This window comes from Zalophus californianus, chromosome 11, assembly GCF_009762305.2.
Source record: "Zalophus californianus isolate mZalCal1 chromosome 11, mZalCal1.pri.v2, whole genome shotgun sequence".
Taxonomy (NCBI): Eukaryota; Metazoa; Chordata; class Mammalia; order Carnivora; family Otariidae; genus Zalophus; species Zalophus californianus.
The window spans coordinates 98018922-98030362 of NC_045605.1; the positions used below are offsets into that span (position 1 = coordinate 98018922).

The 11441-nt window shown below is 44.5% G+C and overlaps 1 protein-coding gene across 1 annotated transcript; it reads right to left on the reverse strand.

Moving 5' to 3' along the window:
- Positions 1-3150: 3150 nt before the first annotated feature.
- Positions 3151-9407, reverse strand: LOC113915002 (nuclear pore complex protein Nup160-like). The gene is made up of 3 exons (XM_027580650.2): positions 9239-9407; positions 8857-8968; positions 3151-3619 (listed from the first exon to the last, which is right to left on the reverse strand). Exons 1-3 carry the CDS (start codon positions 9390-9392, stop codon positions 3301-3303), a joined length of 585 nt encoding a protein of 194 aa, XP_027436451.1. The 5' UTR covers positions 9393-9407; the 3' UTR covers positions 3151-3300.
- Between the last annotated feature and the right edge of the window lie 2034 nt (positions 9408-11441).

Below are 11441 nucleotides of genomic sequence, written 5' to 3' on the forward strand. Positions count from 1 at the left end.
AAAAACATTTGTTCCTCTTAAGTGAAGCGTATTCTCTGCACTATTTTAATTCTGTAGGATTCATAATTTAAAAAATATATATATAAAAGGAAGAGAAATGTGTGAAAAATAAAGCTAAATGGAACTGAGTCTAGAAATGGCTTATACTTTCCAAACTAAGTGATCTTAATAATCTTTGAGAGAAACAGCAAGACTGATTTCAATTTTCTTACAATTCACAATCCTATTTTAGCTTATAGTAACTATAAATGTAGCATTTACCTTATAAGACCACATTCGTAGTTTATGATCCTGGCACAGAGCAAAGATGAAGGCATCATGCTCGACACAATGAACAGCAAGAGCGAAGGGACGATCAGAAAGTCCCTGATCACCTCTAAAAACATAAGACCCAATTTTAGGGTTTTAGTGTTATAAATATCTGATTAGAATTTGTAATTAAAAAGATAAAACAAAGTTATAAATGTACACTCTTAATCAGTAGAAGGAGCTAAGAGTTTACATACTGGTATAAGATAACTATTTTTTATTTGATTTACAATCAACCACTATGATACATTTTAGAAGACTCTACATAACACAGGAATAGAGGTTTGTTTTTTTTTTAAGATTTTATTTATTTGACAGAGAGAGACACAGTGAGAGAGGGAACACAAGCAGGGGGCGTGGGAGAGGGAGAAGCAGGCTTCCCGCAGAGCAGGGAGTCCGCTGTGGGGCTCCACCCGAGGACCCTGGGATCATGACCTGAGCCAAAGGTAGACACTTAATGACTGAGCCACCCAGGTGCCCACGAATAGACTTCTAATCATCAAAAACTTTCTACTTCTAATATTACATAAAATTGAATTTGTTAAGTCAGGGCAGAGCACTGAATGGAATGTTGTGAGAATACGGAAAATCATTCTGTTATCAAGGTGTCCAAGGTGTGGCTCTCCTCAGATAGAATGTGAGGTTTTACAGACTCTTCTCCTCTTCAGTTTAATGCTTATCTCCCTTGGAGTAAGACTAATAGGTGCTGACCAGTGCAAAAATTAAAATCTTGGGCCCTCTGATTTTCCCACCAGACACCGCTTACCTGATGGCTGTTGGCATCCAGCCTATAAGCAGTCGTTGCATTACTGAACTCTGTTTCAGTTCCACAACTGACACCATTCCTGTGAGATTCAAAACAAACCAATGATATCCAAGGCACCTCTTGGTTAGACTCAGAGAAACTCAACAAGAAGGATGCAACCATGAATAAGGTGCTTAGAACAGGTGACAGGCTTCTACATTTCTATATGAAGAAATTTTAGGATGCAGCCCATCCACATACATCCCACTTAAAATACTTTGAATCATTATTGGATCAAGAAAAATAGCACTAACATATTCCTAGGGAAAACTTTTGCCATTTACAAATAGTAACCCTATTGCTGCTCAGAACAATCATTCTTTCCCAAAGAATCATTGGTTTCCTTTCAGGTGCCAGACATAGTTCTAGGTACTGAAGATTTAGCAGTAAATAAAACAAAACAATACCTGTGCTCTTGGAACTTATATTCCCACAGGGAGGAGGAGAGAAGCTAAATCAAGCGGAATAGTAATAGGTGAAAGCAGGAAGGGTACAGTGAATGCTGTGGCGGGGGGTGCGTGTGTATGTGCAATTTTGAAAAGGGTGGTCAGAGAAGGCCTCACACTGAGGGATCACGGAGTAAAGATCCAGAGGACTTGAGGGAATAAGCCAAGTTAGTAGCTGGAGAAAGACTATCTCAAGCAGAATCCCTGACGTAGGAGTGTGCCCGGTATGTTCAAAGAACTGCAAGAAGGCATGAAACTGGTGCACAGAAGGCGAGGGGAAAAAAAAGCTGAGGTTATAGAGTCAGCAGGGGGGGGGTCACTGTAAGATAATGTAAGGACTTTGGGTTTATTCAGCATGAGATGAAGAACAAACCCTCACTAAAGGGCTTTGAGCAATGGAGTGACATGATTCTACTAAGGTTTTAAATCTATCAGTCTGTCCCAGAAGTCTCTGTAGAGAGGTAAGGAGAGGTCTGAGGGATATTTAGGAAGCTAATGCAATAATCCAGGCAAGAGACAGTAGTGACTTGGAGGTTATCAGCAGCTGAACTTCCTCACGTCAGTTAATTTATTTTAACTACAGAACCTCAACCTGAAGGTAGATAAGTAAGTCCTCTCTACTACAGGACTTAGGATAGGCTATCTTATAGTCATCTGTCTTCCCACGCTCCAAAAAGGTTTACAATTCCTCATCCACTGTATAAAATCTTACTTTCTCAGAAAAAAAAAAACAGTAAAAGCATTACAGACTCCTTAGGCAAGCAACACTAAATGATCATTTCAGGGGGAGTAGAGAAGCAGTTCCTGCCATGGATGATGGGTATGGACTTCTAAGGTTTTAATGCCAACATTCCTTGTTTAAAATTAAATTCAAGTTCAGTTCCCCTTCTTACCAGGTATGTCATAAGGAGGTAGTTTAAGAACAAAGATTCCCCCAGAAGCAGATGGTAGAGCAAACAGAGCCTCCCCATCATTGCTAAGCCAGGCTGCTGAGGTGGTAGAATTAGGGGAGAGTCCAGGTACAGCTGGAATTAACTGAGAGTTGCAAGGATCCCTGAAATCAACTTTTCCAATGTCAGTAAATATGGACTGCATCTGACTTTCAATTACCAACTCCTGTGGAGTAATGAAAAAGAAAAACCTGTTAAATCAAAACAAGCTGAATTTTGCTCAGTTCCTTTCAATTGCTACAAAAGCTTTTTTTTCTTTTAAGATTTTATTTATCTGAGAGAGAGAGAGCTCGTGAGCTCGAGCATGAGCAGGGTGAGGGGCAGAGGGAGAGGGAGAAGCAGACTCCCCGCTGAGCAAGGAGCCTGAGGCAGGGCTCGATCCCAGGACCCCGAGATCATGACCTGAGCCAAAGTCAGATGTTTAACCGACTGAGACAACACCCAGGTGCCCCTAAAAAAGTCTTTAAAGTAAGAGAGCCTAAAAATAAAAAGAAAGCTAATTTCAATAAAAATTATTTTTTTTTTTAAAGATTTTATTTATTTATTTGAGAGAGAGAGAATGAGAGCCAGAGAGCACAAGAGGGAAGAGGGTCAGAGGGAGAAGCAGACTCCCCGCCAAGCAGGGAGCCCGATGTGGGACTCGATCCTGGGACTCCAGGATCATGACCTGAGCCGAAGGCAGTTGCTTAACCAACTGAGCCACCCAGGCGCCCAATAAAAATTATTTCTTAAACTTAAAATGTGCCTGATCATTTTAAATAGTAACTATCAAAGTATGCTTGGTGAGAGGTTACAAATCCAATTTTCCTTCAATTTCCAAAGGACACTGCTCCAGCATTAAATTTCTGACAGCCAGAGTAATCTGAGAAATAAAGGATATTACCCTTAACCAACTTACACTCCTATACATCCGGGAAGGGTGTGGTAAGAGTAATCTGTGCACTGTTTGATTGGTTAATATCAAGATTATCACATGATTCTGAGTCTCAGAGATATGAACCCCTCCAGGTAAGAGGCTGCAATTCTGGAATTTGAGGCGGACTGTATTATTCAACAGATTTACGTCCAGTGACTCTTCCACCAGCTCCAATGTATCTCCAGAGGTCTTCCTATTAAAAAAGAGACATTTGTTTACAAAGTTTAGGCTTTTCTTTCTAATTGTTGCTTTGAAATATATGGGAATAGTTTCCAAGTGAACTTTCCCAAGTTGAAGGTTTTGGGCAAACAAATTCAGATCAATTTTACAATCCAAACCATCACAGTATGTTCATTTACAAAACACAGCACAATATAAAATTCAAATCTTATTATATTCTCTGTTCAATGGAGGCATTTCCAAACTTGATGACCCATTTATTTAGAACAATGATACTCAACGCAATTAAGCCCCACTATAAAGACAATTCACACCACACCCCCCATTACTTGCAGTGGAATGTGGCCTCCACTCTTAGTACCATAGCATCATACTATAGTGACCTTAATAAATGTGCCTCTGCCCCCTTCTGTGACTTGTTCCTGCTAGGTAGGATGCAGGGCAGACTTCTTCAGGCGCACCTCTGCCATATGGTAGCCTTGGATCATAGAAAACACCATGCTGGGAAAGCCTCAACTTCTCATCACCTTGTTTACCATACTGCCTGCATCTGCCCCCAAAGAGCACGTCTCCTTCCAGCAATTCAAGGGCAATCTCTTTCTCAAGTATATCCCGCCTGCATCGCTCTCTCCTTCCTCCAAAGCCTTCTCTCTCCATTCACATATGCTCTTCCCCGGCCTCTCCCCTTCCATCACCCTGTTCCTGTCCCGACCCGGCTACCCTAATCTCTCCTTTCCCCTCCGCCACATCTTGTCTATTTCCTCACCTCCATCATACTCTTCAGCTTGCCCTCTTCTCACCAAGGTCGTCACACCAATCCCAATGGATTCCTCAGTCCTGTTCTTACTTGACCGCTTTGCAGCATTCTACACACTTGACCATGTTGTCCGGAAAAGTCTCTTTCTTGACTTCTCTGAGACCACTCTCTGCTGGTTTCATTCCCCCAGCTCTAGGTGCTCCCTCCCCTCTTTGACCTGATGCCTACTTTTTATTTCTCAAACCCTGTTCCTGGGTCATCTTATCTGCTCACTGTACACATTCTCTCAAAGCCCATCTTATCCACTCCCAAAACTATATGCACCATGTGAATTCTGATGATTTCCTAGGGCTCCTTTCTGCTAACTCATGGTATGTCATCAGCACAAGTTTCTGGATCCTCAACCTGATCTCTGAACAACTGCTTCACCTTCCTGCCTTGTGGTTAAAGCTGGTCCTGGATCTCACCTGAGGACACCCCTGGAGCCCTAATGGTGGTAAGCTTTCCTACCATACTCCCTTTGGGGGGGGCCTCAAGGTAGGGCACAGATGTCTTGCTTGCTCCCCACTGCCACTCTGGGTCATTGTTCCTCCCTCCCTGCCCAAACCACTCAGCTCTCAAGTGTGTGCAACCAGATATCACCTGTGACCCTTGCCCACTGCAGTTCCCTACAGCCCTGTTTCATTCCTTGAAGCCTGGCTCCTGCTCACTCTCTCCCACACTTCCTCTGCCATATCTACTTTTCCAAGTATCTCTTTCTTCAATTCCCCTCCTCTAGTGATTGCCCTTGACCGCATATACATACACTGGTATATTTCCTCCACACCTTTGCATTGTCCTCCCGCTGCCATTTGATTCCTCTGCTTCTCACAGTAATGCTCCGTAAGAGAGCCGTTCTGTTCTCACAACCCCTGTCCTCTTCTCTCCAGAGCTCAGTTTCTGACAAGGTCACCAATGATCTCCACCCTTCAAAGGTCTATTTTCACTTCTCTGACTGCAGTATTTAACAGTTTTTCATTCTTCTTCTCCTGGAAATATTTCCGTTAGCTTCTGGGATACCACGCTCTTTTCTTTCAACTCTTTACTTCCCTAGATATTCCTTCCCAGTCTCTGTATCTTCCTAAATATTGGAGTGCCCCAGTGTTTAGTCCTCAGACCTCTTTTCTCTCATCTATACAAGTTTTCAACAGGGGGCCGTTCGACCCCACTCCCTAAGGTCATTTAACAGTTATCTGGAGATATTTTTGCTTGTCACAACTGGGAGGGGGCTGCTATTGGTCTGAAGTGTGTCGAGACCAGGGATGCTGCTCAATACCCTACAATGTACAGGGCAGTCCCCTACAACAAAGACTTTTCTGGCCCCAAATGCCAATAATGCAGGTGATCTCTAGGTGATCTCATTCAGTGTAACAGCTTTAAATGCCATCTAATGCCAGCAATTCCCAAATCTGTATCTTCAGCCCAAACTTTCCACTGAACTGGTTATTGTTTCAACACTTCCACTTGGATATCTACCAGGGATTTCAAATGAAACCTGTCCAAAACAGAATGCTTAGACTAGCAAACCTGAAAAACACCTGCTTTACCTGCACTCTTTCCCAACTCAATTAACGGCGTCTTTGTAACTTCCAGTTGCTCAAGCCAAAAATCTGGAGGTCACCCTTGACTTTTTCTGTACACTCTATATCTGATCTCATTTTTTTTTTTAAAGATTTTATTTATTTGAGAGAGAGAGTGAGAGAGAGAGAGTACACGAGCCAGGTGAGGGGCAGAGGGAGAAGCAGGCTCTCTGCTGATCAGGGAGCCCGACTTGGGGCTTGATCCCGGGACCCTGGGATCTTGACCTGAGCCGAAGGCAGACACTTAACTGACTGAGCCACCCAGGCGCCCCATAACAAACTCATCTGTAAAGCATAGCCACAATCAGAATATTTCTCACTGCCTCTACCAATGCCACCCTGGTCTAAGCTGCCATTATCTCTTGTCTAGACTGTGGCACTGACCTCCTAATTGGTCTCCCCGCTTCTACCCTTTCCCTGCTACACTCAGTTCTCAACACAGCGGCCATAGCGATCCTCTACAATCACAACTTAGACGTGTCATTCCTCCACTTAAAACCCTTCACTGGCTTCTCGCCATCTAATTCAGAGTAACAGTCAAAGCCTTAAAATTACCAACAAAACCCTGATTTGACCCTCAGCTACTTTATTAATCTATCCTTTGATCACTCAGCTGCAGACTCCTGGCTCCTTGCCATTCTCTGAACATAACAAACAAGCTCCTGTCTCAAGGTTCTTTGCATTTTGGTTCCTTTTTCTTGGAAGGTTCTACCTGAAAATCTTATTCCCCAGATATCTACTTCCTCTGCTCAAATGTCAACTTATCACTGGGTCTTTCCCAAATAAAAGATCAACTCCTGCAGGCATTCCCCCTTCCCTCTAACCTTCCTTCCCTGTTCCCTATTCCACTTATCACTGAACAAACTGTACTTACTTATTTTGGGGGATTACTGTTGTTTATTGCCTATCTGCCTCCATGAGGGCAGGGACTTTGTTTTGTTCCCTGCTGTATTCTCAGTCTCTAAACACTGACTAGAACATATTAGGCGCTAAAAAGTATTTCTTAAATGAGATTTGTATGTCTAACATAGGTCTCTTTTCAGAGCCTCGGACCTATAAATTTCAATGCCTACATGACATTTCTGAAGGGCTGCTACATGGGTACTTCAAATTTAATATATCTCAAAGAATTATTCACATCTCTCCAAAATCCATCTTCTGTATATAAAAGGCAACCCCGCCACCCAATATCTTGTTAGTCATACCAGAAACCAGGAAACTGTCTTTGCTCCCTTTCCCTTCCCATCTTTTACTCCACATTCAATCTATCACCAAGTCCTAGTAAAGCTACCTTCCCCACCCCCCATTGGCATTTTATTTGCACATATTACATCCCTAGAAAAAGAACCGCAGGATTTTCCCTCCTGTGTGTTTTGTCTTGCTTTTTCATGATCCATGATGCCAGCTGAGTTGTCAGTAAAATGAAACCAAACTGGCGGGACAGGAGCAGGTTATTCTGCCATTTTTCTAGATCTTTGAGCTGTACATCAAATCTGGGGCTGATCACTCCACATTTGTTTAACCTGCCCGTGAGGTTCACAATAATTTCCCCCGCTCTGTGATCATCAATGATTTCAAATTCGCCAATGTAACCATGCTTCATCATCACAGTGAGAAACTGGATGATGGCTTTGGAGCATAGCCTAACAACCTGGTGTTTGCTTCTTTTCAGCATTGTTAATGTTCCTGAGAGCATGTGCCAGGACATTCATGTGCACCATTATGGAGGCATGGAAAGATGGCGGAAAAACGTAAAGCTACCTTCTAAATGCATCTTAAATCCATCTATTTTTCCTTTCCAAGCTACTCCCACAATTGAGCCACCAGCATCTCTTACTTGGTCCATCATAAGAGCAAGATTTTTTTTTTATTATTATACCTATCTAATCCAAATTCATTTTCCATGAAGTAAACTGATTTTTTCTTTATGCAATTTTGATTATGTTAGTAAAGAGTTAGTAACTCTTTAAGACCCTTCAATGATTACTCAGTGTACTTGGGAAAAAAAATCCAAAGTTGTCAGGAAGGATCTGAGTCCTGTTTACCACCCCCTCTACCTCCCGGTCTCAGCATCTCTCACATCACTTTCCATTTCACCCACTGCACTTAAGCCACACAGACTTCCAGTCAGTTCCTCAAATCTGCCCAGGTCTTTCTACCTCATGCGTTTTGCATATGGTGATCCTACGTGCTGACTGCTCTCTCCCCAACCACCCGCCTGAGCAACTTTTCAACCTACAGATCTCAGGTTAAATGTGATATCCGTGAAAGCCTTCCCTGTCCCACCAATAACATTTGGTCCTCTCATTAGCCTCTCACAGCCCCTATATTTTTCTTCTGAGGCACGTACGAAAAATTTATGTTTATACACCTATGTTGTGGTCCCTTACTTTAGTGTCTTTTTCCTTCATAAAATTGCCCCATGAAAGGTGTGTCCACATCTATTCTCAAACGGCTACAACATCTTCCATGATGGAAATGATGGTTGCCTTTTGTTCACCACGTCATCTCTAGTAAACTTAGCACAGTGCCTGACATGAAGAAGCTCAAATGTATTTGTAGAATGAAGGAAGCTGTAAAACACTATAAAAACACAATGAGTTCAAGTTTAAAACTGGTCTTTGGGGCTTTATCCCATAAACTTTATTTCCTCTGCTTTTGGTGCTGCCTGGAAGGGCACCTCTACTAGAACTCTGTGTCCCCTTAGTTTTCTCCTGATTAAGAAATCAAGAGAAAACAGTCTTCCTCTTTTCCTGACTGTCCATTACCGCAGAGTAAGAGACTGTCGGAGAATGACACTGTGGCAACAGCCGAAAAAATTCAAAGGCCCAACAATCCGATCTTCCAGGGGGGTTCGGCGAACACAGCTCTTACCAATGAATGAACCTGTTTCTGGTGACGGAGAACAACTTGCCACTTTCCATATAGTAGAAGCCTCCCGCGCTCTCACTGTATTTCACCGCTCCAGCCAAGGCATTTGCAGTCCCTGCAAAAGGAAAGTGGTCAGCCTGCACACCTGGTTATCTCGGGATGACAGAGACTGAGGGCGCTGAGAAAGCAGAGGGTGACGACTGACAATCTATACAAAGAGAAAGGGAAGAAAAGAGGACGAAGTAGGACACTACGGAAGCTCTGATCCCGGGGATATAGGCATGTGGACTTAGAGGAGTATGAACCCGGGGTCAGAGATTTAAGGACCCATGGGAGGAGCCCGAGGGGAAGGATCGGATCGCGTCCTCCTTGGCTGCTTTCGTACCAATGCCGCAAACTGTGAATTCCCGAAAGTGTCTCGGCCTCTCGCGCTCAGCACCGCTAAGCTCCACGAAGCTCCGTTCCAGGGCTCCCGCCGCCGCCATCTTCCCGCCGCCGCCGCAAGGCCCGACGGGACGCGAGCTAGGCCGGGCGGCCATCGTCACTTCCGGGGGCTGGGCGGGCGGAGTTGCAGACGGGTGAGGAAGCCTGCGGAGAAGGGAGGGTACAACGGACCGTTCGTCGCGAGGCTTCCAGTCAGTTGGCTGGAGAACGAGAGTGGACAGGGAGGAAGCCAGAAGAGAAAGGGGCAGGGGTAGCCGACTCTGCTTGCGCGAACTTTCGCCTGGCCGGTTGGGACACCACCCCCCAGGGGGCGCGGCACCATTTTCCCGGCGTCCTCGGGGCAGGGGGCGGGGCCGGGTTTGTTTCCATTTTGAAAACCCGGGCGCGGGCGGCTGGCGGCTGGGCTGAGCTGAGCTTCCCGGGAGGGGCGAGGTCCGGGGAGTCCGGGCAGCTTAGCGCCCTCTGCCGGGTTCCGAGTTCGCGGTCAGCCTTCCCTGCGTTGGGGTGGCAGGCTGTAAATCGCCTGGTCTCCTTTTCGGCCTTCAGCGACACGTGGGATGGGGAGAGGGCGAGTACTGGAGAGAGGAGATTTCTTGTGTGGGAATCTTTTCAAGAGACTCTTCGTGTATTCTTGTGTCTGAAACGTAATGCGTTCAATAAAACGTTGATGCAACTTGCTGCGGTTATATAAATGCTCCTCACTTGCATTCAGGGAAAGGAATTTGCCTTTCGTTCCATTCCTGATCTGGATGTTTGGAAGATATTGTGGCTTTACCCGTATGTAGAACACAGAGGATGCTCAGTATTGGGGGAGAATGCTGATTTTCAGGGGAAAAGGGTTTTTCCTTGATAGTCACCGTTTGTTAAGCAAATGTTATTCTTGCCGTCAGCAGTGAATGCAACCCTTCTCGATCATTGTCTGTTTCATTGATCCTATTCCGACCACTCTCCCCCCACCCCCCCATCTTTCCAGCTTGCTCCTAGGACTCCAACTCTGGCATTGCAATCCCTCCGTCCCACCTAGGATCCATTGTTCTACCACCTTTTCACTGTCCCCCATTTCCTTGAGATTTCCTTTCTTGCTCTGCTTAAATTCCATTTAAATTACTCCTTTGCCTAGCTCTCTCTTCATTATCCTCTGGTAAAAACTAGAACCTTGATTCAAGCCAAGTCTGCAGCTGAACAGGGCTGGAGAAAAATACACAATCATCAGACATGCCTTCCTCTACCTCCACCATGATTCTAAACCTCCAGTGGGTCCATACTGCTACCCAGCAAACACATTGTGTTTCCCTTGTCCACTTACTGTCCTGGATGAGTATTTCACAGCTTCTCTAACCTGCAACATCTTCCTCCTCCTCCTCCTCACTCTCAGCTTGCTTTTTCACTTAGAAAATTCACTTAGAAAATTGATGAAACCACCTCTCCCTACTTGCCTTCCTCTCCTGTTACTATAAATTGAACTGTCCCTGAACTTGTGGAAGAACAACCTTTTTACATTTCCCCCTGCTCAAGGACACCATTCCAGCAGTTAGTTCTCTCTCCTACATCTTCAGTTCTGCCCACTGCCCTCCGCCACTAACCCCCACCCCATTTACGGAATTGTTTCCCCAAGCGCACAAACATGCTGTTATTTCTCCTTCCTGCCACACACAAAAAACTCATTTGATCTCCACTCTCTGGCTACTATCTGCTACTTTTCAGAACTCCTCTTCATTGCTACAGCAGAATTCAAGAGCTTTCTGTTTAATTTATTTTCTTTGAGTCTCTCTTAAATCCGCTTTTATCGGGCTTTGGCACCTATTGCTGTACTGAAATGGCTTTTTTTCAAGATCTCCAATGACATCCAGTTTTATCTAACACTGAACTCTCCTTTTTTTTTTTTTAAGTAGTCTCTACACTCAACATGGGGCTCCAACTCATGAGCCTGAGATCAAGAGTTGCATGCTTTATGGACTGAGCCAGCTAGGTGCCCCTGAACTCTGATTCCTAAACTTAACTTGTCCACCTGCAGCATTTGACCAATTAATTGCTTTCTTGCCCACTTTCTTCACAATGGCTTCCAGGATACCACACTCTTCTTGATTTCCTCTCATTTCACAAACTGTTACTTTTCAGACTCCTTTGCTAGTTGCTTCTCTTTT

Bases quoted from the DNA above. Each gene is read 5' to 3' on its own strand.
- LOC113915002 (XM_027580650.2), bottom strand. From the start codon at position 9,392: ATGGCCGCCCGGCCTAGCTCGCGTCCCGTCGGGCCTTGCGGCGGCGGC. The intron at 8,969-9,238 runs GTACGAAAGCAG...TTCCTTTTGCAG, and splicing joins ATTCACAGTTTGCGGCATTG to GGACTGCAAATGCCTTGGCT. The intron at 3,620-8,856 runs GTAAGAGCTGTG...CTTTTTTAATAG, and splicing joins AGAAACAGGTTCATTCATTG to GAAGACCTCTGGAGATACAT.